The 25,720-nt window shown below is 33.0% G+C and overlaps 1 protein-coding gene across 1 annotated transcript in view; it reads right to left on the reverse strand.

Annotated features, from left to right (window-relative positions):
- LOC107453939 (metalloprotease TIKI1) overlaps positions 1-25,720 on the reverse strand; it is an 85,448-nt gene that overhangs the window by 34,371 nt on the left and 25,357 nt on the right. The window contains exon 2 of the mRNA XM_043051610.3: positions 16,395-16,451. Within this exon, the coding sequence (XP_042907544.2) occupies positions 16,395-16,451 (57 nt within the window). The remainder of the gene's footprint in view (positions 1-16,394; positions 16,452-25,720) is intronic.

Below are 25,720 nucleotides of genomic sequence, written 5' to 3' on the forward strand. Positions count from 1 at the left end.
AATTTTTTTCTGAAATTTAATAAATTGAATAAAGAGAGACCTCAGACATATCCAGTTAAAAGGAGCAACTTATATGACTAATAATTACTCTAAAGCATTTACTAGATTACCAGTATTGCTTCCATTAATAAATTATATGTTTCATTCGGTAGACACTTTCCGTAAGAAAACAATTCAGGAAACATAAATCACGATTTTTAATCAAATTTATTAATGACATTTCAGAAAATTTAATATATAAATTTTTAATTGAAAATTAATATTGTTTCTTTGAGACCAGGAGAAAAACTATTCTCGCACTATCTCTATTGCCCACAATTAATTAAGTACTACTAATAGTTTGGTTACTTATTTACTGCACCTGAAATGGAAGAGTATCATAATTCCTTCATACATCAACACAAAAATGAATTTATGAGACTTAAATTGTAATGAATTTATAAATCTTTTCAGTGCTTTATCCTTCTAATTAAAATTATATATATATATACATCTGTTCGTCTGCTCCAGTAATACCATTGGGGTGTGACTTTTCATGAAAGTGACACTTTTCATTTTTTCATTCTCATTGAAGATATTGCTTCATTTTTGCTTCATGAAGAGATTGCTCATGGCATCCATAAACCTCTGTATGCCATTGAAGTGGATTTATTTAAGGAACCTAGCCTTTGAAAAAAATGAATACTTGCACTTTAAATATTAAAATATATAATATATTTAATTAATTTTTTTACTTTTCTCATTTAATATCTTTTAACTTGAAAGGATAATATTGTAAAGAAAAGTAGATATTCTATACTTCGATGATACTTTTTTTAATGATTTTTTTTAAAATGAGCAAATTTTTATACATTGTAAAAATAAAATTGTTTTTAAAACTACGATGTTTTTATGCTATATGTCACTTTAGATGTTTCGTTTACTTGCAAACTTTGGGTCTCGATGTAATATTTATTTAAAAAAAAGTTTAATTTAAGATAATAACTTAAATTTAAATGCACATCTAAACTCATTTAAATTATTAACATAATAAGATATGTAAACACTGCTGAAAATTTAAGACCTAATTTATGTTACGTTCGATAATATTAAGTTTCAGATTAATTTAATCAAACTAAACTAAACTAACTAACTAAACTAAAATAACTTAATCAAAATTATAACTTCCTCAAAGAGCCGTGAGGGCTCAGGTGATTGATCATTCGCCTTCTAATGAGGTGAACCAGGTTCGAATCTCAGCGATGGCTGGTCGATACGAATTCCGCATCCGGTTTGCACCGACTACAGTGCTGACGTAAATAATCCTCAGTGGTAGACGGATCATGGGCTAGAGTTCCCTTGCCGTCAGGCTAACTGTGGGAGGTTTTGAGGTTTTCCCCTTCGTGTAACGCTAATGCGGGTTAGTTCCATCAAAAAGTCCTCCAGTAAGGCAAATTTCTCTCAATACTTGATCTGGGAGTTCCCTTGTCTTCTGGATTGGGATCAAAATTACAAGGCTGCGGAGTTAAACATTGGCAGCCGTAAACTGAAATTTCAGTCGGCTGTTCATCGACAGTTAGAAAACAAAATAAAATATGTTGCAAAACAGCAGTGAGGGCTCAGGAGATATAGCGTTCTTAAACCCAAAATTGGGTCAGCTGTTCATCGACGTGTATAATATAATATTGTACTGCCTCATAAAGAAATTCAACTTCCATATTTACTGCCTAATTACTACTTTAAATTAAAGTCTTTTATCACAAATTAGATAACATTTTTCAAAAGAGAACACGAGTTTTTAAAGGAAAAACTAGCAAAAATGGAAATATGAAAACTTTGATCTAAGGGGGGGAAACTATAATAGCTACTCTTGAGTAAATCAGGCTTACTTAGCACCAAACTCTAAAATGTGTTAAATACATCCACCAACAATATTTACTTTTGTACTTGAAGTTTTGCAAGAATAAACACAACTAAAGTCAAAATGATAAATTACTTATTTCATTGGTTGGTATCTATTAACGCACATAGCAGGATAGAAATAAATAACGCACATTTCAATACGCACAACACATGCGCATAAACAAGCCTGGTTTTTGAGGTCATAGACAGAATTGCTTATTCCCGAGAATGAAGGGAAAAGCAAAAAATTCCCTTTCAATGTACTTTACGGTCAGTGATAATTTGAAAAATGCGAATCAGGGCAGGGCCGCCTCGAAAGTCCTGATCAGGGGAGAGATCAGAGGGGACTTTATCCCCAGGGCCGGCTTATGCATGTCGCGGCCCCTAGGCAATGCTCGTCTCGCCCCCCCCCCCTACCGTCTTCTAACTTCCTAATATATTTTTTCGCTAACGCAACACTTTATTTATAATTACGCTGTTTTTTACTACATATGTATATTATCACATTATTCAATAAAAATATTGAATCAAACGAAAAGAATATAAGTAATTAATATATGCATTTAAAAAAAATCATACAATAAGCTTAAATATTAACTCTTCTAACTTTTTTTTGTCACAAAATCGTTCAAGACATCCTGAAAGTTAACCTTTTCCAATACATCATTTTCAATTGCCATTATGGCCAATGAATTTAAACGGTTTTGAGACATAGTTGAACGAAGACAGTTTTTAATTAATTTCAATTTGGAAAAGTTTCGTTCACCAGTAGCGTTTGTAATCATTAGACTTCTATGTATTTGCAAAGCTGTCATTACAATCGGGAAAGTTGATTGTGCCATGTTACCAATAATCAGTTTGTAAGACTCTTCGGCAGGCACAATTTTTTTCCGGCGTCTTCTAATTATAAGATGAAGTATTTATACTGCACCATTTCGTCTATAAACTCAGGCTCAATGTCCTCGAAATAATGTTCCTTAAACTTTGTGGAGGCCTGTAAAATTTCAGCCTCGGATTTTGTCGAGAAATCTGTTAGAAACCCAAACAGATCATTTATTTCCCGGTAAGCTTCTAGGCGCCGCGACAGTTCTGTACACAGCATGTCTAGTACTGGCAAATATGTATCAACTTTTAATTTCTCTTTTCCTCTGAGCACAACTTTGTTAGCTTGGCCATAGAATATACATACCTATGGTAGGTACCAGAACAGTAAGTGTGTATTCACAACGTAGAATTTTGCGCGTTTTTCAAGCGTGTTGTGTTAAAAAAGCTGCTCTTGCTGTATAGTCATCTGATTAGTCGGCGTTAAAATTACCGCGGTAAAATTGCTTACGATTATATTACTGCGTTATATATGAACTAACTACCATAATATTAATATCTAATTTGGAATGCGTTAAGAAATGTACTAAAATAGCGTCGATGTAATGTACAGAGCAAGACAATCGTCATTGAAATTTCGAATTAAATTTTTACTGTTTAAGAAGTTTTTTCTCTGTAGCACAGGGCCCTTGAACGTGGCGGGGCCCCTAGGCAGTTGCCTACAGTGCCTAATGGATAAAACGGCTCTGTTTATCCCCTTGCGTTTTCTAAATGTAAACATACACCCATCTAAGATTACAATTTGTCAATAAATATTTGTGTAATTAAATGTACAATTAAAACAAAACAAATTTTTTTTCCTTCTAAATTCCAAAAAAATGGGCTTTCGTACAAGAAGAAACACGTTACCGTACGATATTTAAAAATAAATATATTTTATTGAATATAGTGTATTTTTTTTCTACAAATGGTGAATGATCACCATTTGTAGAAATGCTGTAGATTGATCACCATGCAAACAACCAATTACTGGAATATCTTGCCATCAGGAAATCTTTAAAAAAAAAGCGTCGGAAATGAAATTTCCTAAATTTCATTCAAGTTTTTAGGTACTCAACTCTCATTTCCTTTTCAATTTCAGTCCAAATAAAAATAAAAATATTCTCTAATATTTTCTCTATAGTTTCTAAAAATATTCATTTCCCATTTGCAAGTAATCCAAGAAACGAAACTATAAATTTTACAAGTCTATGAGGGTATTTATGGGAAAGCGTAACAAATTGCAGTTCTATTCAATGAAGCCTCCAAAGCATCGTTTTCTTTGTAAATAAATTCTTTTGCAAATGGAAATTTAAGAAAGAAAAGAAGGCAGTTTTAAGAAGAGGGGACTAACCGTTTTAAACGTAGATTTCAGAACAGATGCAATTTTTACTTTTTTTTTTTTTTTAAATTTAGTAAAAAGCTTAGTGAAAGAAGTTTTTTTAATTGTGATTTCTTTTTAAAACATATCTTTCAAATATTTTTTACTCATTGGCAAAATGGGTATTGTTTTTGGCTTGGTAGCGTGCGCACCTTATTTGGACGTCATCATCCTTTTCAACTGTGCTCAAGAGTAATAGTAAACAGAGCGCACGCGTTGCTATGGCGACAGCTGCTGTTTGATAATATTTTTCTTAAATTCTTTTTTATTTTCACCAGCAGTCATTTTTAATGTATTTACATAATAATAATTTAAAGTATTTTTTATATTCTTTTTATTATTAACTTATAATACACTGTCTTGGCGGTGATTTTAATATAAATGTGAATACTGAAGAAGGAAAAGTATTTTGTGACGTCTTGAAACACGTATAATAGCCAGGATTTGAGAACCAATCAAACATCAATTGAGGCAGTTTTTGCAACCCATGATTTGAAATGTTGTGACGTTTATCGGAGTCAAACCAGAAAAGAAAAAAAAAAACATTTGACCTATGGGTAACCAGTGATTGTAATAAAGAGATCACAACTTTTCTTTTTCTAAGTGGTGAATGATTCATTTTAGGCTGTAGAGGAAAACGTTTATTCTTCATTTTGCTTTAGAATTTTCAGTAGACATTTTGTATTTATTATATTAATTGCATACATTGAGTTAACACAGCTTAACATAAAATTTAGTTAAAAGTATATATAACGTTTTGAAAAAGAAATATAATTATTTACCGTTTAATAAAAGTAAAACGAAAACTGTAAATATCTTTATCATAAAACGTTGAACCGTATGATATTATTACGCGATTACTTTTTAATGTCTCTTTAAAGAGTTGGATTAAAACTTCACGAACTCGCCATTTCCTTGATTCGAGAGACCAAAATAGAATATGCTGTTTAATTAATAGTAATCATCAGACAAATAGTTTTTTTCAATAAATTCTATTTTTAGAGGAATTCTGAGTTAATGCACCTGGAAGTATGAGTGAAATTGCTGACACATTACGTGAGTTATTTCTGTAATACAACTAAGTGAAATTTTTAAACCAACCCAGATTCGTTAAAAGTCACTAGAGCATTAGACTAGACATTTAGTAATTTATTTTTTTCTTACTTTAAAACTAGAGAAGTCTTAAGTTCTCTGATGTTATTTTCATTAAGTCTTCTTTCTGCTGGCAAAGGTAATTTGTAAATGCTAATTTGACACGTTTGCCTACCTCAAGCAAGCTTTGGAATGGTATTTTATTCTTTGGCGAGTTTATTGAGACTTTTATCTGCATGCTTTGTACATTTTTTAAGTTTATTTATTTTTATGTATTGAATGTAAACTTCTTTTTTCCATAGCACGAATAAACAAATCTTTTAAAAGTGGCAAATATCTTGCTATCGCTCACATTTTTTAAGGCAATTGAAACATGCTGATTCAAAATATGCAAATCATTTTGTCTGTACCCCCCCCCCAGGGTTTTTAAACTACACTTTTCCAATCTTCCATTAAGCGTAACACTCATGAGTATGGCATTAGCTAAGAAAATAGTGAGCCGTGTGACGATGCTATTTAGAAATACATAATGGAATGCCTGTCAGTGACGTAGAGCGGGTATCTCGATCCTGAATGGGGGCAGAAACGTGACATTTGTTTACATTATAAAGTGTTCTTTGCACTCCATTTCGAGTAAGACAAGCCCGTCAAGTATCAATTCTCTTAAGTAACTCATTTTAAATTCCTTCACAAAGATTCCTTCTCAAAGATTCTTTACACAAAGATTTCTCGATTCTTTTTCAAGATTTCAATTCTTTCACTATATATTTACACAGAGACTTAACACAAAGACTGACACGAAGCCGTGTAGAACTAATTATGCATCGAAGTTGCCAGGTACGCAAATCAATAACATATCACGCTTAAAATAGACTGCACAAATAAATAATAAATTTAAGTTAAGTAAATTGAGTAGACTAGGAAGAATTATATTTCAACTAATTCGATGAGCTATACTGCTCTGTATTCAATTAACATATCGTTAATTATTGTTGTAGTTGTAGTTCATTTACGTCACACTAGATGGGCTATTGGCGACGGTCTGGGAAACATCCCTGAGGATGATCCGAAGACATGTCATCACAATTTTGATCCACTGCAGAGGAGGTGACACCCCCGCTTCGGTAGCCCGACGACCTGCGCACGAAGTCGAGCACTTTACGGTAGCACAGTTCAACGAGTACCAATACCGCACACCCTCGGTCTCTACGCAGACTGATCCAAGTGGTCCCCCACTCGCACACTGACTGCAGCCAGTGATGCTTGACTTCGGTGATCTGCTGGGAACCGTGTCTTAACGATCAGTCCACAACTGTTCTACGAATCTGGAAGGATACAACAAAAACAGAAAGACAGAGGAGAGGACATAGTCGCCGATGCTTATACTGATGATTATACGATGCTTATATCACTGGCTACGGTCAGTGTGCGGGTGGGTGACCACTTGGATCAGTCTGCGTAGAGACCGAGGGTGTGCGGTATTGGTCCTCGTTGAACTGTGCTACCGTAAAGTGCTCGACTTCGTGCGCAGGTCGTCGGGCTACCGAAGCGGGGCTGCCATCCCCTCCGCAGAGAATCAAAATTGTGATGGCGTGTCTTCGTATCATCCTCCGGGATGTCTCCCAGACCGTCGCCAATAGCCCATTGTGCAGTTCTAGTGCGACTTAAATGAACTACTGCAACATCATGATAGCTTTTTTTTAACTTTCTGCCCACGGTACCTGACAGCACCTGCTATTATGGATCACCAGTTGTACCAGCCGTAAGCGAAGGGTTAAGTACTATCGTATATCTCTTTCAGGAAGGTAGAATTTTCAACCGGTAACGATGCATAGTTAGTTGTTCCCCCGATAGATGTTCCCATTTTGTAATAATACTGTTCTCAAACTTGTTACACATGAGTCGATGAGCCGTCACTATGCTTCAATGTTGCGTCCGAACCCAAAGGCTTGATATTAGACATTGCAGTACAGTAACAAATACTTTCAAACTTTACAAAGAATTTCGGAAGTTATTTGCGTGTGAGGCAAAGATGTGTAGTTGCTGTACCTGGTGCAAGCGAATTAAATTCTTTAAAATCAGATCCTAGCAGTGCAGCTTGGCTTTTTGGCAGTGTCAGGTTTCGTAACAAATCGGCCTTGTTCGTGAAAGGTCTGATACATTGCTGGAAGATGGAAGGGAACTTTTTTATTGCGTTTCTTCATTAACTGTAAATTCTGTAGGTGATAAGACTAGCGACAAAATCATGCGGTTTAGAAATCGAAGAAATGCCTAAATGATTCACACAAGCATAAACTTTAGAGGAATTAAAGTCTAGATGCTGCCTTGAATACGTTTGCAGACAACGAAAATAAAATCGTGAAATCTGCGTTGCATGAGAAAGTAATAAAAGCGTAGTGGTAAAAAAAGGACGAATAGTGCTCAGCGAAAAAATTGAATTTCGTAAAATATTTTCAAAACTTGAAATCAGAGCAGCGATGGCTGGTCGATACGAATTCTGCATCCGGCAAGCACCGACCACAGTGCTGACGGGAAATATCCTAGTAAACGGATTATGGATTAAAGACTCCTTGCCTTTAGGCTAACCATGGGAGGTTTTCGTGGTTTTCCTCCCTATGTAACGCAAATGCGGATTAGTTTCATCAAAAAGTTCTCCACGAAAACAAATTTCTCCCATTACTCGATCCAGGATTTTCCTTGCCTTCTGGATTGTGTTCAAAATTACAAGAATACAGAGTTGAACATTATTAGCCATAAACCCAAAAAACTGGCTCGGCTTTTCAACGATGGTTATAAAATATAAAACAAAAAAAAGTGAGATCAAAGTGGTTTCCAGATTTGAATTCAGCATAACAAACATTGCAGAAAAAATTAACACCATGTCTACAGTTCAGAAAGTCGGAAATACAATTCTAGCAGAAAACGAAGAATATTTTTAGATATGTGTGTTAGCAAGACGGCACTTCATCAGGGAACACACTGCCTGTCAACACACTGGAGCCTTTCTTTCGTCAGTGGTAATACCAAACACTGACTGCGCTTCGAGGTTCCATAATGGACCAGCAAATGAGAAAAAGCAATTAGAAAAACTGAAATGTAAAGTGAATGAAAAATGAATGACCAACAAACACAATTTAAAAGTACACAGAAGTAAGACTTAAAAATGAAACGCCCACGTATAAGAAAAATAAATAAAGATAAAGTTACAGTTTGAATAACCAAATCAAAATAAAAAATAAATTGCGAAACCATTAATAAAACTTTAGAAATAAATAAAGTGCTGACCCCTTTTGAAAATCCTGAAAAATAAAGCAAAAAACACTCAGTGAGTAAATATTCTAAAAAGTGCTGCCATCTATATGCTTCTGAACTAAACTCAGTGGCGCGACAGCCCATAGAGGCCCAAAGCCTACTGTGCGCATATCAGTTTTCTTTACCTTAGGCTCTGGGGTGCAGGAGCAAATGTTCCGGTCAGGTGGTCAGCAAAATGCGGAACCCCCAGTGCTCAGTTCCCAAGCATGCTTGTTATTCGTTTATCTACCCACTGAAGGGATGAAATGCTGAGTCAACCTTGCCCGACAAGAGGATCGAACCCGGGACAGGTGGAAGGGGAGCGTGGAGCGCTACCACTCAGCCACCGGCCGTCGTCGTATAGGCCTCAGGAACAAAAAATCCTAAATTTCACCTCATAGGCTTATTTATGCTGGCTTCAATATCGACAGAATTATTTGAACGTTTTTAAAATATTTCGACTTAAAATATCATAATTACATTAATTAAAAGGAAAATTATTATTCTCTAATGTAATTTTTAAATTCCCTATCTATTACAAAATAAAACACAACCCGATTCTTTTCAAAAACTTTCATTATTTTCAAGTGGTAAAAATCAGGACTAAGAATTGCATTCAAGAATTGCCGAGCATTATACCAGTTATTCAAGAGAAAACAATGGCTTTAATGCTTTCGATATTTATTTTCTGATACAATCGAAATTTAAATGAGCTATTCGAATTTCGAGTGTAGTAGTAAAATTGTCAGGAAATTACCGGAATTTTCAAAACGAAGTGAAAATACAATGGTTAGCAATACATAACTGCGAACTTATTAACTTGGATTTAAGGTAATATAAATTGGATTTTAGATAAAATAGGTAGAAATAAAGCACGCTAAAAAGTGTCGAAATTAAATACGCGATTCGAAACGTGTGAATCGTAATAATATCGTACCAAAAATATCCGTAATTAAAAAAATCGTGTAGAAATGCGTAACAATAACTGTCGAAAAGTCGCTTGGATGATATTTACAATAAAATCGGCACAAATCTTTATTTCTGAAATCTTTATTAGTGTTTAGAAAGTGATTATTGGAATTCAAAATTTCACGCATCGTAATAAAAAGAAATTAAAATTTTTAAAAACATAGCTATGCCCGCCGTAAAAGCTATTAAAAACCACATAAATCATCATTGCAACTGCACGAACTGATCAATCAAAAACTTATTTCCAGTTTTTGTTAATTTTTTCAAGTAAATAAATAATAATGATTTTAAAAAAGTAATAAAGATGTCTTCTATATATTTTCTTTTTTTGAATAGGATTGTTCACATAAATGGCAGAAAAATGCCCCGCCCTAAAAACGCTTGTCGCGAAAGTGGGCTAACTTGTCATAAATATACAATTTTTGTATCTCTAACAATAATATTTTGACGGAAACTAGTGGACTATAGGAATAGTAGTAATAATAAATTTATCGTTATATGCTGTTTTCGTTGCATCGAGTTTTTACTGTATTAAAAAAATTATATCCCGAATGCTTATTCCTATTAAAGTGTGACTTTTTTAAAACGTTTTCTCATTTCATTAGAACTGATCATCTGCACACCAAGCTTTTGTACAAGAATGAAACATTTTTTATTTAAAGTTCATATTAACAATTAGTTATCTCATTGTTTACGTTAGGTATTTAAATACAACTTCCTTCTTTCAATACCAACAATACTCCAATTTAATTGTTACAAGATTAATAATGAAACATTGTTTTATTTCAGTCATTTCCATTTTGATAGTGGTGCGATCAACTTGTTCTTTTTAAGCTCTTTTCAAAAAAAGCGTTTTAAATACCCACTGGCATTATGAAGTGGTTTAGAAGGATCTGCAAGTTCTTTTCCAAATTCAATTGCTGTTCAATGCGTAGCGTTGGACAGGGTGAACATTGTTCACTTGCAATTGGATTTTCTGAGCCAGACAGAGTAATTGTTCTGTATGGCCCAGAGAGATTGATTTAATCTCTCTGAATGTCCGTGATAAGTAGCATCAGCATGTTCTGAGGGTTACGCTGTGTCCGGACCTTTTCTTGCAGTTGCTTTTTCTGTGATTTTTGGCTTTAAGACAATTAAAAATCAAAATATTGCTTGCATTTTACACGATTTTTGGCCGAAGGACAATTAAAAATCGAATCACTATCTGCTTTTTATACGGTTTTTGGCGGGACAATTAAAAACCGACCCTATCCGATGTGGCACCACCTTGTCGCGGTGGATAGGCTTTAAACAAAGAGTGCCACAACAGCTACAGTGACTTGAAAATAAAAGGAGAATGCTTACATCACAGTATATTAGGCAAAATTAGAAGTTTATATTCTAACTTAATAATACTTCTAAATGTAAATTTATATATTAACCACTGTTTAAGCTCATGGAAGATATTAAATAGCTTTTCTTTTTAAAAAATTCTTTTAGTCACCATATTATTCATAAACAAATATTAATATCAATGCTTGAAATGGTTTAATTCTTGCTACTAAATAGTGAAAAAAACTTCAGTGAAATATAAGGATACAATTTCAAACGAGAAATTTTTGAAACCTAAGAAATATTATATAATTTGATTGAATAAACCCTCGCTATTTCAATGAAAAACTTGGATTTGATTCAATTTAAAAAGCAAAGTCTAACTGTTATCAAACATTTTAAAAATTTATCCATGCCAATTTTTGATTATTGTAAACCCGAGGAACTAATATATTTTATAAGGCTTGAGAAAGGTAATAACGAATCTAAAAATAAGTCTTCTAAATCTTCTTCTCTTCTGAAGGGAGTCTTCTGAATTACATTTGATCTGATGATCAAATTTTCCCGTTCTATAGTTCTCAATGTTAAAGGTTAAAAGTGGTGACCTCAAATATGCTAATTAATTAGTTCCGACGATATTTTAAGTTACGAAATACGACTCAAAAACGTACTTTTTCTGAATAAACAGATTTTTTTACTATGAATTCAAATTTTTGATCCTAAAAATATAGGGATAGCTGCAATCTGGGAAATAGGGTCCCTATAGTTTGGTCAGGAGGGCGGTCCAAAGTTTAGACCACCTTAACGTTAGCTTTAATTTTTGCGTATTTCGCCGTATCTCGAGAACAATTTAAGCGAAATGAAAAAATTTTGCACAAAATTAAATAATTTGTTTATCCAAAGAGAACTCCATGCAAAATGTGAGTTTTAGTAAGTATTTATTATTTTTTATTATATTGTTTAATAAGAGTCAAAAAAGAGTATAAAATTTTTGACGTCATTTTAAAGAATATAATGTCTCATGGCAAAATATGGAATTTAAGTATAGCTGTCTAAGAGTGTCTGAGAAATCAAATTTTAAAAAAGCCGTAGCTTTAAAATTCGATATATTTCCCAGATTGCGGCTATCCCTTTGGATCAAAAATCTGAATCTATCGAAATAAAAGAGTACAATAATTCAGAGAAATCATGTATATCTGAAAGAAAACCTGTTTTATTGTTACAAATAAATTTAAACCTAATAATCTAACCAATCAAAATATTCTTAAATATCTTAAAGTATAGGTTGGAAATAAAATGTGTTTAACTAATAACATTTAGTTTAAAATCTTGGTTATAAAGTTTAATATCTTGGTTTTTGATTATGAAGTTTAATATCAAGATTCAAAAAATTAGCGCCATTTTCATCTGAAATAGCCTATATTAAATTCAGTTCTTTCGGATAAATATCTTTAAATAAATCAAAATCATTACAATTAAAAATAATTAAATCATCAATGAATCTAAACGCAATTAATAAATTATGTTGCACAAATATGTGTTCATGAAAATGTAAGAAAATGTTAGAGAATGCCCTTGAATAAAATTTCCCATTGAGATACCTTGAATTTGTCTGTAAAACAAATAACATTAAAAATTTAATTTTAAAAATATTTATATTACATAAATTTATCCAATGCTCTTTATTAATGTCCTCATTACTCAAATAATTATCATAAATTTCTAAACAAATATTCCTTAAATTATTGTGTGGTAAACTCATAAATAGATTTTCAAAATCACATGTAAGAATAATATTAATATTATTGTAATTTAAATATTTAATAACGTCCTGGTTGTTATTAATAATAAAAAAGCTTATCATTTGACATAATTCTATTTGAAATTATGCTTAAATAAAAAAAAAATTTATACCAAAAGCAGAATTATAACAGCCAGTACTGCAAGTTACAAACCTAAATTTAACTGGTGTCTTGTGAAACTTAATTGTAAGAAATAAATAAGGGTAATTAAAACTATTCTAGGAAACAGCTGAAATTCTATTATCAATTTCTTTTTTAGAATTATTAATTTTGACAAAAGTATTATTGTAATCATATTCTTCACTCATTAAATGTCTAAAACAAATTTTGCAAATAAAGAAAAAATTGTTAGATGCTTTGTCAACAACACAAATAATAAAATTATATTTTAATTCCTTAGTAGATTTAATAATATCAGAATTCAAATAAAAATCCTGGTATTTTATATTATTGTTCAAACAATTCAATTTAAAAATATATAAAACACAAAGTTTCCATTCACTAAATCCCTCGATAGTCCAATTAAATTTTCTACAGCATTTTGCAATAAAACAATTTAAATCCTTACTGATTGAAGCAAGAATATTTGAGTGATATTTATTTCTTGGTCTAAAAACTTAGTCTCAAGTCCTATGAGAAAAAAATTTTTATTTCTGATTCAGTTAATGTCACCTGTGACAATGCGCTTAAAAACATTATTAACAAAATCTCTAAAATATTCTAGCTCACATAAACAAATATCCTTAAATCATTTCAATTTTCACTATAGAAATTATAATTACAAATTCTTTTCTTTAAAGTCTTACAATATCTAAAACAAACAGAAACCTCGATATTTTCTCTTTAAATGGGAAACAATCAATAAGTTTATTAACAGTCATAGGTAATAAATCTCCTTCAAAATCTTTATCAAGAAAATTAATGACACAAAATTCTTTTTTAATTTTTGAAAAAAAATCAAAATTGTTGATAGCAAGTTTTAATTTAATAAAATATAATACAATATATTTAAATTCAGGGATAATCTTACAATTTATAAATGTTCTTTTAGCATCCATTTCAACATTGAATTTTTATTATTAAAAATGAAACTCCTAATCTTTTTAATGTTAAATTTATTGACATCCAATGAAAACAAAGTTTTGAAAGGAATAAAATTAAATTTATTTTCATCTTTACCTTTCTTTCTTTTACCACTGCATCCTCTCAATTAACATAAAAAATTATTTTTAAAAGTGTTCAATTTATTATAAAAATGCACACACTATTTAAATCTAGTTTACCTTCTCCATTTAATTTACTATTAAGCCTATAGGAATTTAAATTTTTTAATTTACAAATAAAAAGGTTTTTATAGTCTTATCTTATATTTAAATCTTCAATTTTTTTAAGAATAAGAATTTTAATATCTTTAAAAGAATGCTTTTGAAAATGAACAATTTCAATATCAGAGTTATCATGTTTATGAAACTCTTTTATGGCTAATCTATGACTACCAATTCGTTTATTTAACTTAGTACCTGTTCGCTCAATATATTTCAGTGAACACGATTTACATTCTATAAGATAACTAATATTTTTCTGTTTGCAAGAAATAAAGTTACTAAGATCTGAAATTCGGTCAGAATGGGTTTCGGGACAAGTATTGTCTATAGATTGTTTATAAGCTTGTTTATTCGAACAACATGTCTCTAGCTTGTTTATTAGCGTTTTTTTTTTTTTTTTTTTTTTTTACAAATGGGGAACAGAGAGCCGTATTGGTTAGAGTGTTCGCCTTCCAATGAGGTGAACCGGGTTCGAATCTGAGTCGATGCGAATTCCGCATCCGGCTTGCAGTGCTGACGTGAAATATCCTCAATGGTAGACGAATCATGGGTTAGAGTCCCCTTGCCGTCAGGCTAACCGTGGGAGGTTCTCGTGATCTTCCTCTTCATGTAACGCAACTGCGGGTTAGCTCCATCGAAAAGTCCTCCGCGAAGGCAAATTTCTCCCAATACTCGATCCAGGTGCTCCCTTGTCTTCTGGATTGGATTTAAAATGACAAGGCTACGGAGCTGAATATTAGCCGTCGTAAGCTCATAAAATTGGGTCAGCTGTTCAACGACGGTTATAAAAAAATGGGGGACAGGAATAACATTTTTGTTTTGTTAACAGGAATAACATTTTTGTTTTGTTAAAAGAGTTATTAACAGAACTATATAATCCATGTCCATTGAAGAAGAATGCAATCCTGATTATTTTATTCCATTTTAATTCTTAATAATATATGTATCTAATTCTAATTTACTCACTCTTGTTTAGAAATGTAGACTCTATCTATTATATTCATACAGGTTTTTATAATCTTTGTCAAAAATGACCCAAGAACTTTATGAATAATCATACCTACCAAATCCTATTTGAAATCGAAAGATGTTCCTCACTAGCTTTCCCCACTTTGTTTTATTAGTCAAAGAAACTGGTTTTAATGTTTGTCGGATGAAATAAACATTGGTAAATGGAAGAGCATTTTTCAATTTTAGATACTTTTAAGACACTGTCTGGCTAAAAGTATCCGGTTGTTTTTTAGTTACTTTTAAGACACTATCTGGCTAAAAGTATCCGGTTGTTTTTTAGTTACTTTTAAGACACTCTCTGGCTAAAAGTATACTGTTGTTTTAGGTACTTTTAAGACACTATCTGGCTAAAAGTATCTGGTTGTTTTTAGGTACTTTTAAGACAATATCTGGCTAAAAGTAACCGGTTGTTTTTTAGATACTTTTAAGACACTATTTGGCAAAAAGTATCCGGTTGTTTTTTAGGTATTTTTAAGACACTATCTGGCTAAAAGTATCCGGTTGTTTTTTAGGTACTTTTAAGACACTATCTGGCTAAAAGTAACCGGTTGTTTTTTAGGTACTTTTAAGACACTATCTGGCTAAAAGTATCCGGTTGTTTTTTAGGTACTTTTAAGACACTATCTGGCTAAAAGTAACCGATTGTTTTTTAGATACTTTTAAGACACTATCTGGCTAAAAGTAACCGGTTGTTTTTTAGATACTTTTAAGACACTATCTGGCTAAAAGTATCCGGTTGTTATGGTGGTGGAAGCATAATGGTGTGGGGTGCTTCTCGTGGTTTGGCCTTGGTCTGTTAGTTCCTGTGGTTGGAGACATGAACCTGTGGACATTCTAGACAATGGTGCACTCTAAACTCTATGGCAATATTTCATGGAAGGCCCATTTCTCTTCCAGCAGGATAACTACTCCACTCACACATCGAGGTTTGCACAGACGTGACTTGACGAAATGGGTGTTCATAAACTGGACTGGCCTTCTCATAGTCCCGATCTAAATCCCATAGAACACCTTTGGGACGAATTACAGCTCTAATTTACATAGCCAGCCGAATCCACCATGCTCACTGCAAGCACTCACGTCAGCAGTGATGGAAGTCAATTCCTATCAAAAACTGGCGGAAAGTCTTCCCAGACGTGTGCAGGCTGTCATGGATGCAAAAGGAAGACCAACATCCTATTAATAAGTGCCTAAGGACGCTCTATGTTCATACCACTCGGTGTCCAGATACTTTTGGCTGGATAGTGGACCACCATCACTATAACCCTTCTAATAATTCGTCACATTCTCATAAAACTAATGTGTTTTGCTCAAATACGTAAATATTTTCTTCATGATATGGACAAGGTCTAAACAGATATAGATTGTATAGATATAGACAATATCTACATAATCTCTCATAAGAACAGACATAGACAACATGGATCTTAAGACTAAGGAAAAACGAGTTAAAAATAATAGAATACTTACTTGATCACAAAAATTTGGTTTCTTGTAAGATGAGTTGATTAAATCGATAAGAAATATCTGGAAATAAAAAAATACCAACTTTAGAGTGCAAGTGTCAAATCATAGCATGCAACTCATCTAACATAAATGGTAATTATTTTTGCTTCATTTTAATTTTTCAGCTCATTGCAAAGTGAGGTAATAAACTGGACAGAATTTGATCTTTTTATCAATATCTAACAATAATTCAATAGAATTCAATAGAATGTCAGAATAATATGTTAAACTCTTCTTTACCCTAGTGGTTAAAATAGTATAGTTTGTCTAAATATGAACTCCCCTAGACATTCGTCTGGACCTGTGGTGGTGACTATGGTAACAAGGAGTTTGTTTGTTTTGGAGTGGTTTCGGCTCAGGTCGGTGAGAGAAAGGGAATCTCTTCGGTCTATTGTGTTAGTCATAGAGTGAAGCTACCCTCCCTAAAATGGTCTATTCCTGTTTCCATAACACCAGACTGCCTCAGACTTTGTGGCGGGAGGAGTTCTTAGCTTAAACAAACTATAGGTTAGGCATATCTCCAAAGTGTTTTCGTTTATCATTATATGTATTGGAAAGAATGTATTTGAAAAATGTCTGAACTACAGGGTGGGTACTAAATACTGTAACATTAAAAAAAATAGGAATTAATTTTAATCATTTGGTAAAACTATTTCCTTCACACTATTCCTGTGACGGCGTTTACAGTGCAGATGCAGTATAAGTGCAAACGATTTTTGCTTAAAGTCATTTAGAATAAATTTAAGGCTGGAATCAAAAAGGTTGATGGTTAAACAACTTTTCGATGTCGGATTTTCAGCAGGTAGAATCTTTAAGTAATTAAAATCTCTTGGGTTTAATAGAAAATTTATGTTTATTGGATACTGAAAACTGCAAAGATCAACTCAGGTCTGGCGATCCACGCTCAGTTCGTACAAAAAAAAAGCATTAAAAGAATTCGTGAATGGATACGAAGAAATCCACAGCGCTCTGCTAATAAAATGGCCGCAGAAGAGAACGTGAGTCGAAGTACTTTGCAAGTTATATTAAATGAAGACCTGGGTTTTCGTCCTTATCGCTAAAGAAAAGCTCAAGGTTTGACAACTGCACAAAAATTCAAGAGGTTACAAAGATGTAAGAAATTGCTGAACTGGCACGGTAACAAAGGTGCTGACAGAATTGTCTTTTCTGAAGAGAAAATATTTCGCACAGAACAACGTTCGAATGCTAAAAATAATATTGTATTTTCAGCAATCTTCGATGATATGCATGAAAGTGTAAAAGCTGTGGAATGCTTTGAGAACAAGAATTCTGTAATGATTTGGGCTGCATTGTCAAATAACGGAAAATTTCCTCTGAAATTCATCGGTAAATTGGTTAAAATCAATGCTGAATATTACAAAAAGGAAGTATGGGTTACATACTTATTTCCACATGCTGGCAGATTATATCCCAAAAAGGATTTTTTATTACCGTCTTAGAACTGCAGACCCAATTTTTGGGTTTACGACTTCTAAAGTTAAACTCCGTAACCTTGTAATTTTAAACCCAATCCAAACAACAAAAAAACTCCTGAATGAAATATCGGGAGAAATTTGCCTTCGTGGAGGACTTTCTGATGAAACTAACCCGTACTTGTGTTACACGGAGAGGAAAGCCGCGAGAACCTCCCACGGTTAGCCTGATGGCAAAGGGACTCTAACCCATGATCCGTCTACCACTGAGGATATTTCACGTCAGCACTGTGGTCGGTGCAAGCCGGATGCGGATTCGTATCGACCATCCTTCGCGGGGATTCGAACCCCATTCCTCACCGGCACACCGAGCAAAAACAACACAGACAGAGCTCCAATGTGAGTTGTTCAAAATTTATTAAGCAAGAAGATTGGCCTCCTTCTTCACCAGATCTAAATCCCCCAGACTATTGGGCTTAGGGTATTCTAGAGTATAAAGTAAGTGCTAAGCAGCGCAAAAGTTTGAACTCCCTCAGAGTTTCTTTATTGCGTGAATGGGACAAATCACCTTTTAAAATGAATCGTGCCGTCCTCGGAAAATGACGTAAGAGATTATTTTTAGTAATAGATAAAGATGGTGATCGATTCGAATGAAAAAAAAATTTAAGTAAACTTCCATTTAAAGTGTTCATCGTATTTGTGTATTTATCATTTTCAATTTAATATCTGTACAACAAAATGATGTGATATTTGTAACAGTATTTTATAGCCACCCTGTAATGAGCACGAGATTCATCGGTTATGACCATGTCATTTTGCATACAGCACGAAATTACGCAATTCAAAAAACTAGCAGTTGATTCCATTTTTCGAACTTCTCTCATGAGTACTATTTTTTTTTTTTTGAAGAACAAAACTAATGAATCCAAATTAATATGTTATCGTCCATTTGCAAAAATAGCTTGGTACAATTTTTTTAAAAATTAATGTTTTTTTAAGACTTTAAAAGTCAAACGGTTGCTTTTACAGTGTTGCTGTGAGAGCTATAAATTTATTATAGTAAATTTCTGTTGTGAATTCAGTTTATCGCTTAGATTTCTGATTGCTAAAACATCGTCTGAAAAGTTAAATCTATAATATAACTAGTTACCCCAATGTCTCGGATGATTATGCTTGGTGTTTAAAAGAAAATAAGCTCATTATTCTTTGTTAAATATGGGTCGAAAATTGTGCCCATTTTCTTAAACATGAATTTCGAGATGTGTCTCACCAACGAATAAGATTGTTTCCCGAAAATCGATATTTCACGTGATTTGCGTTGAGTATAGTTTTCTAGAGTGAAGAATATAATTTCATGTATATTCATAAAATAAATAATGACATACAAATTATTTTACATACAAATTAAATTATAATAGTTATTATAATGATTCATAAGGAGATAATAGTTTTTAGGAAGAGTACCGTAATGACTCTATTGTGATTACGGTAAAATGACAATACAGTTTCCCAACAGCAGATTTCACCCTGTAAAGGAAATTTTTTAAATCGGAGCGTTGAAAGTAAACTTTTGTTTTCTTATAGCGATTTTATTCTTCGATTATTTATCTTTTCAATTTTCCTCATTTAAGAAAAAAATCTCAAGGGAAAGTTGAAATTAATAAAAAGGAAAGAAAGAAAAATAGACTTTTTAGAAAAGGTCAGGCATTATCAAAATTTTAGGAAAAAATATAGACACACTGAAATAAATATAATGAAGTAAAAACAATATCCGTAAAAACTTTTTTCAATTTAAAATTTTATGCTGTAATTTTTATAGACAGATTCTTCTTAAATTACAGTGATTCAGTAAATATTATTAAAAAAACTAATCAGATTTTTTTTGTACGGAGTTTTTTACTGCGAAGGACTGATTTATATTATACAAATAAAAAGATTTTGAACAGCCTAACGAACAAAATGACATTAATTCTAAAATTGAAGATTTTCAAAACAGTCGAACAATTTATAATCCCTCGATAAAAATAACCTTTTAAAGACCAAGCCAAGTTTCTACTTTGTAGCATCATTTCACTGGGCTGCAGAGCAGTACACATGGTATTTTTTATTACAATAGACAATTTTCGAAATTTTTATCGAATGTTAATTTTTCTTTCATCGTACACCCTTATACATCTTTTTACACAAACTCGCTATTCAATAGTTTCTACCTCCTATGGATTTTTCGTTGCAAAACGAAATGTAAAATAAAGTTGAATACCCAAAACAATGCCGATTCAATATAGAGAGAAATAATTGTAAAACGTTATATATATATATATATATATATATATATATATATATATATATATATATATATATATATATATATATATATATATATATATATATATATATATATATATATATATATATATATATATATATATATATATATATATATATACAAGAAAACACGAAGAAGTTAAGAAAAACAATAAGTTTCATTTATTGCGCTTAAGCTGCAAGTAAACAGAACTCATTATATAAGTTCAAAATGAAGATAAAACAAAGAAAAATTATAGACATATGAAAAAAGGGGGGAAATAATAAGTAAAAAAAATAACAAACAGTTTATTGAAAAAAAAATTATGAAATTTTATTTAAAAAATTTTTTTCTGGTTCCATTGGAAAAGGTTTTTTTTTCCCTTCAATAAACTGTTGTTTGTTATTTTTTTACTTATTATTGCAAGAAAAATTATAGACATATGAAAAAAAGGGGAGGGGGAATAATAAATAAAAAAATAACAAACAGTTTATTGAAAAAAAATTATAAAATTTTATTTAAAAAAAAAATTTCTGGTTCCATTGGAAAAGGGTTTTTTTTCCCCTTCAATAAACTGTTGTTTGTTATTTTTTTACTTATTATTTCCCCCCCCCCTTTTTTTCATATGTCTATCATTTTTCTTTGTTTTATCTTCCTTTTGAACTTATATATATAAGTTCAAAATGAAGATAAAACAAAGAAAAATTTAAATAAATCTTAAGTCATTTTAGGCATTTAGGAAATTTACTATCTTTGAATAGTAAAGATTAACCATTAAAGTATTTCATTTTAAAAGATCCGAGAAACACTTTTTTTTACTATTATTTTTTCCGGTATTTGTTCAATAAAGAAACATTATATATACTTTGTAACTTAAAAAAAATTGATTTCGCTTCCTGGCTAGACTAGTCTTTGTTGTTTCAAAACCGCCGCTTCTAACCTCTGTTTGCTTTTCTTAGATGATGTTATTAGCCCAGGAATCAAAATAACCTTTTTTCTTCTACCTTTTAATGTCACTTCCTTAATCACTCTTGATGCCCATTTTATGAACAAAAAAAAGAAGGGGTGAAGGGAGAGAGAAATCGATGGCGGCACAAAATGGCGAGCATTAAATTTTTTTTTTACGCCAAGAAATGATCGTTAAGGAAACTTTAAAAATATCATTTCATTGGAACAAGGTGAAACAAGGATAACTTTTTTAAAAAAATATTCCCTTTTTCTTCTTTTCAATTTTGATTAAACCGCATTATTTTAAAGTGTCATTTTTTACAAAAGAATAAGAATATATTAAAACAAAAATTTTATTCTCTTGTACTTTTCAAATAATAATTTTAATTTTTTTCTGGTTCCATTCGAAAAAGTTTCTGTTTCTTTCAAAAAATTATCGATTTCTTAAAAAAAAATGAGAAGCAATTACAGGTATGGATGATGAAAAATGATTTATTTAAAAAAAAGTGTAAATGTCTTTAATTTACTCAGCAATGGGACATCATATTTAACCCTTTGCTTAAAGTGTACCACATTGTATCATCACATGTGGTCCATATGCTGTACCTGCCGTAGACTAAAGGTTAAATAAGAAAATTGAAGAAAAAACTGTCATTTCCTGAATGATATTTCCTTTTCGGTTAGCGACTACTAATGTTCAACTGCGTAGCCTTGTAAATTTGAACCCAATCCAGAAGACAAGGGAACTCCTGGATCAAATATTGGGTGAAATTTGTCTTTGTGGAGGACTTTTTGATGGTGCTAACTCGCATTTGCGTCACATGGAGAGGAAAACAATGAAAACCTCCCATGGTTAGCCTGACGGCAAGGGGACTCATGATCCACCCACCATTAAGGATATTTCACGTCAGCACTGTGGTCGGTGCAAGCTTGATGCAGAATTTGCATCTCCCAGCCACCTTTGGGATTCAAACCCGGGTGACCTCATTGGGAGATGAATGCTCTATCCCCTGAGCCACCGAGGCTCAGCACTAAGTTTGCCAAAATCTTATTCTAAGAAAATAAGTTATTCAAGGTGATTTATATTTTTATCAATTTTACGAACTGCTCGCTAATGTCTAAAGAAAAGCATAAAATATTCGAAGAAAATGCATAAATTCTTCAATGGAACTAGTAAAAGAAAAAAATTAAACCATTTTTCACATCTAGTATTGATCATGATTTTTCTTATTTAAAAATTCTATTATTCTATTTTGGGAAAAAAAGAGAAAGAGAATAAAAGAGTGAAAATGAATTATTATTTTGAAGTCTCCGAATTTGGCATCTTCTCAAATGACTCTGCCGCCTCTCTGAACACCTGTTGATAGATAGTTACGATTTGAAAGGATCCTCATCTTTAACTCCCATGAAAAGAATAAATGTTTCCCGAAAATTCATCTTGGATATTTATGGACATTCGTGTTTCTTCAAGAAGTTGGAGGAATAGCTTAGACCAAAATATTCCAGATAAGCCCCCGTAAAAGGCTTCTTGGACACTTATGGACATTCGTGTTTCTTCAAGAAGTTGGGGGAATAGCTTAGACCAAAATATTTCAGATAAGCCCCCGTAAAAGGCTTCTTGGATACTTATGGACATTCGTGTTTCTTCAAGAAGTTGGGGGAATAGCTTAGACCAAAATATTCCAGATAAGCCCCCGTAAAAGGCTTCTTGGACACTTATGGACATTCGTGTTTCTTCAAGAAGTTGAGGGAATAGCTTAGACCAAAATATTTCAGATAAGCCCCCGTAAAAGGCTTCTTGGATACTTATGGACATTCGTGTTTCTTCAAGAAGTTGGAGGAATAGCTTAGACCAAAATATTTCAGATAAGCCCCCGTAAAAGGCTTCTTGGATACTTATGGACATTCGTGTTTCTTCAAGAAGTTGGAGGAATAGCTTAGACCAAAATATTCCAGATAAGCTCCCGTAAAAGGCTTCTTGGATACTTATGGACATTCGTGTTTCTTCAAGAAGTTGGAGGAATAGCTTAGACCAAAATATTCCAGATAAGCTCCCGTAAAAGGCTTCTTGGATACTTACGGACATTCGTGTTTCTTCAAGAAGTTGGAGGAATAGCTTAGACCAAAATATTCCAGATAAGCCCCCGTAAAAGGCTTCTTGGATACTTATGGACATTCGTGTTTCTTCAAGAAGTTGGAGAAATAGCTTAGACCAAAATATTTCAGATAAGCCCCCGTAAAAGGCTTCTTGGATACTTATGGACATTCGTGTTTCTTCAAGAAGTTGGAGGAATAGCTTAGACCAAAATAGTCCAGATAAGTCCCCGTAAAAGGCTTCTTGGATACTTATGGACATTCGTGTTTCTTCAAGAAGTTGGAGGAATAGCTTAGACCAAAATATTTCAGATAAGCCCCCGTGAAAGGCTTCTTGGATACTTATGGACATTCGTGTTTCTTCAAGAAGTTGGAGGAATAACTTAGACCAAAATATTTCAGATAAGCTCCCGTAAAAGGCTTCTTGGATATTTATGGACATTCGTGTTTCTTCAAGAAGTTGGAGGAATAGCTTAGACCAAAATATTCCAGATAAGCCCCCGTGAAAGGCTTCTTGGATACTTATGGACATTCGTGTTTCTTCAAGAAGTTGGAGGAATAGCTTAGACCAAAATATTTCAGATAAGCTCCCGTAAAAGGCTTCTTGGATACTTATGGACATTCGTGTTTCTTCAAGAAGTTGGAGGAATAGCTTAGACCAAAATATTCCAGATAAGCCCCCGTGAAAGGCTTCTTGGATACTTATGGACATTCGTGTTTCTTCAAGAAGTTGGAGGAATAGCTTAGACCAAAATATTTCAGATAAGCTCCCGTAAAAGGCTTCTTGGATACTTATGGACATTCGTGTTTCTTCAAGAAGTTGGAGAAATAGCTTAGACCAAAATATTTCAGATAAGCCCCCGTAAAAGGCTTCTTGGATACTTATGGACATTCGTGTTTCTTCAAGAAGTTGGAGGAATAGCTTAGACCAAAATAGTCCAGATAAGCCCCCGTAAAAGGCTTCTTGGATACTTATGGACATTCGTGTTTCTTCAAGAAGTTGGAGGAATAGCTTAGACCAAAATATTTCAGATAAGCCCCCGTGAAAGGCTTCTTGGATACTTATGGACATTCGTGTTTCTTCAAGAAGTTGGAGGAATAACTTAGACCAAAATATTTCAGATAAGCTCCCGTAAAAGGCTTCTTGGATATTTATGGACATTCGTGTTTCTTCAAGAAGTTGGAGGAATAGCTTAGACCAAAATATTCCAGATAAGCCCCCGTGAAAGGCTTCTTGGATACTTATGGACATTCGTGTTTCTTCAAGAAGTTGGAGGAATAGCTTAGACCAAAATATTTCAGATAAGCTCCCGTAAAAGGCTTCTTGGATACTTATGGACATTCGTGTTTCTTCAAGAAGTTGGAGGAATAGCTTAGACCAAAATATTCCAGATAAGCCCCCGTGAAAGGCTTCTTGGATACTTATGGACATTCGTGTTTCTTCAAGAAGTTGGAGGAATAGCTTAGACCAAAATATTTCAGATAAGCCCCCGTGAAAGGCTTCTTGGATACTTATGGACATTCGTGTTTCTTCAAGAAGTTGGAGGAATAGCTTAGACCAAAATATTCCAGATAAGCCCCCGTAAAAGGCTTCTTGGATACTTATGGACATTCGTGTTTCTTCAAGAAGTTGGAGGAATAGCTTAGACCAAAATATTTCAGATAAGCTCCCGTAAAAGGCTTCTTGGATACTTATGGACATTCGTGTTTCTTCAAGAAGTTGGAGGAATAGCTTAGACCAAAATATTCCAGATAAGCCCCCGTGAAAGGCTTCTTGGATACTTATGGACATTCGTGTTTCTTCAAGAAGTTGGAGGAATAGCTTAGACCAAAATATTTCAGATAAGCTCCCGTAAAAGGCTTCTTGGATACTTATGGACATTCGTGTTTCTTCAAGAAGTTGGAGGAATAGCTTAGACCAAAATATTCCAGATAAGCCCCCGTGAAAGGCTTCTTGGATACTTATGGACATTCGTGTTTCTTCAAGAAGTTGGAGGACCAGCTTAGACCAAAATATTTCAGATAGCCCCATGAAAAGGCTTGAGCGGAATTCAGACTAGCCTTGCGAACCACCTTCACTGAATTGGCATTTTACGAATCCTAATTGCCCACTTTGTGTAAGAGACGAAGTCATGGACAGGTACCATTTGTTGGGACGCATGACTCTACGTGGGTGAAGCGATACTGGATCGCTACACAGTTACGGATGGGACATTGACTTTTTTCTTTTATCGTATTCTCTTTTATTCCTGTTCTTGGTTAATCATATAAGAGTTTATCACTTTCCTTTGCCATTGGAAATAAACTAAAAAATAATGAACATATAAGATTCGAAAGGTAAACCAACTCCTCTTGGCATTGTGAGCTGAGTATACTATAATTTAACCATTATGCAGTAGTTTATTTACATCCGCACAATGACGTCGGTCTGGGATACATTCTTGTGGATGATCTGAAGATATGCCATTGCAATTTCGATCTTCTGCAGAGTAGATGGCTCCCCCACTTTG

Source organism: Parasteatoda tepidariorum, chromosome 4 (assembly GCF_982258835.1).
Source record: "Parasteatoda tepidariorum strain Cologne lab strain chromosome 4, Ptep-v5.0, whole genome shotgun sequence".
In the NCBI taxonomy this organism is placed as follows: Eukaryota; Metazoa; Arthropoda; class Arachnida; order Araneae; family Theridiidae; genus Parasteatoda; species Parasteatoda tepidariorum.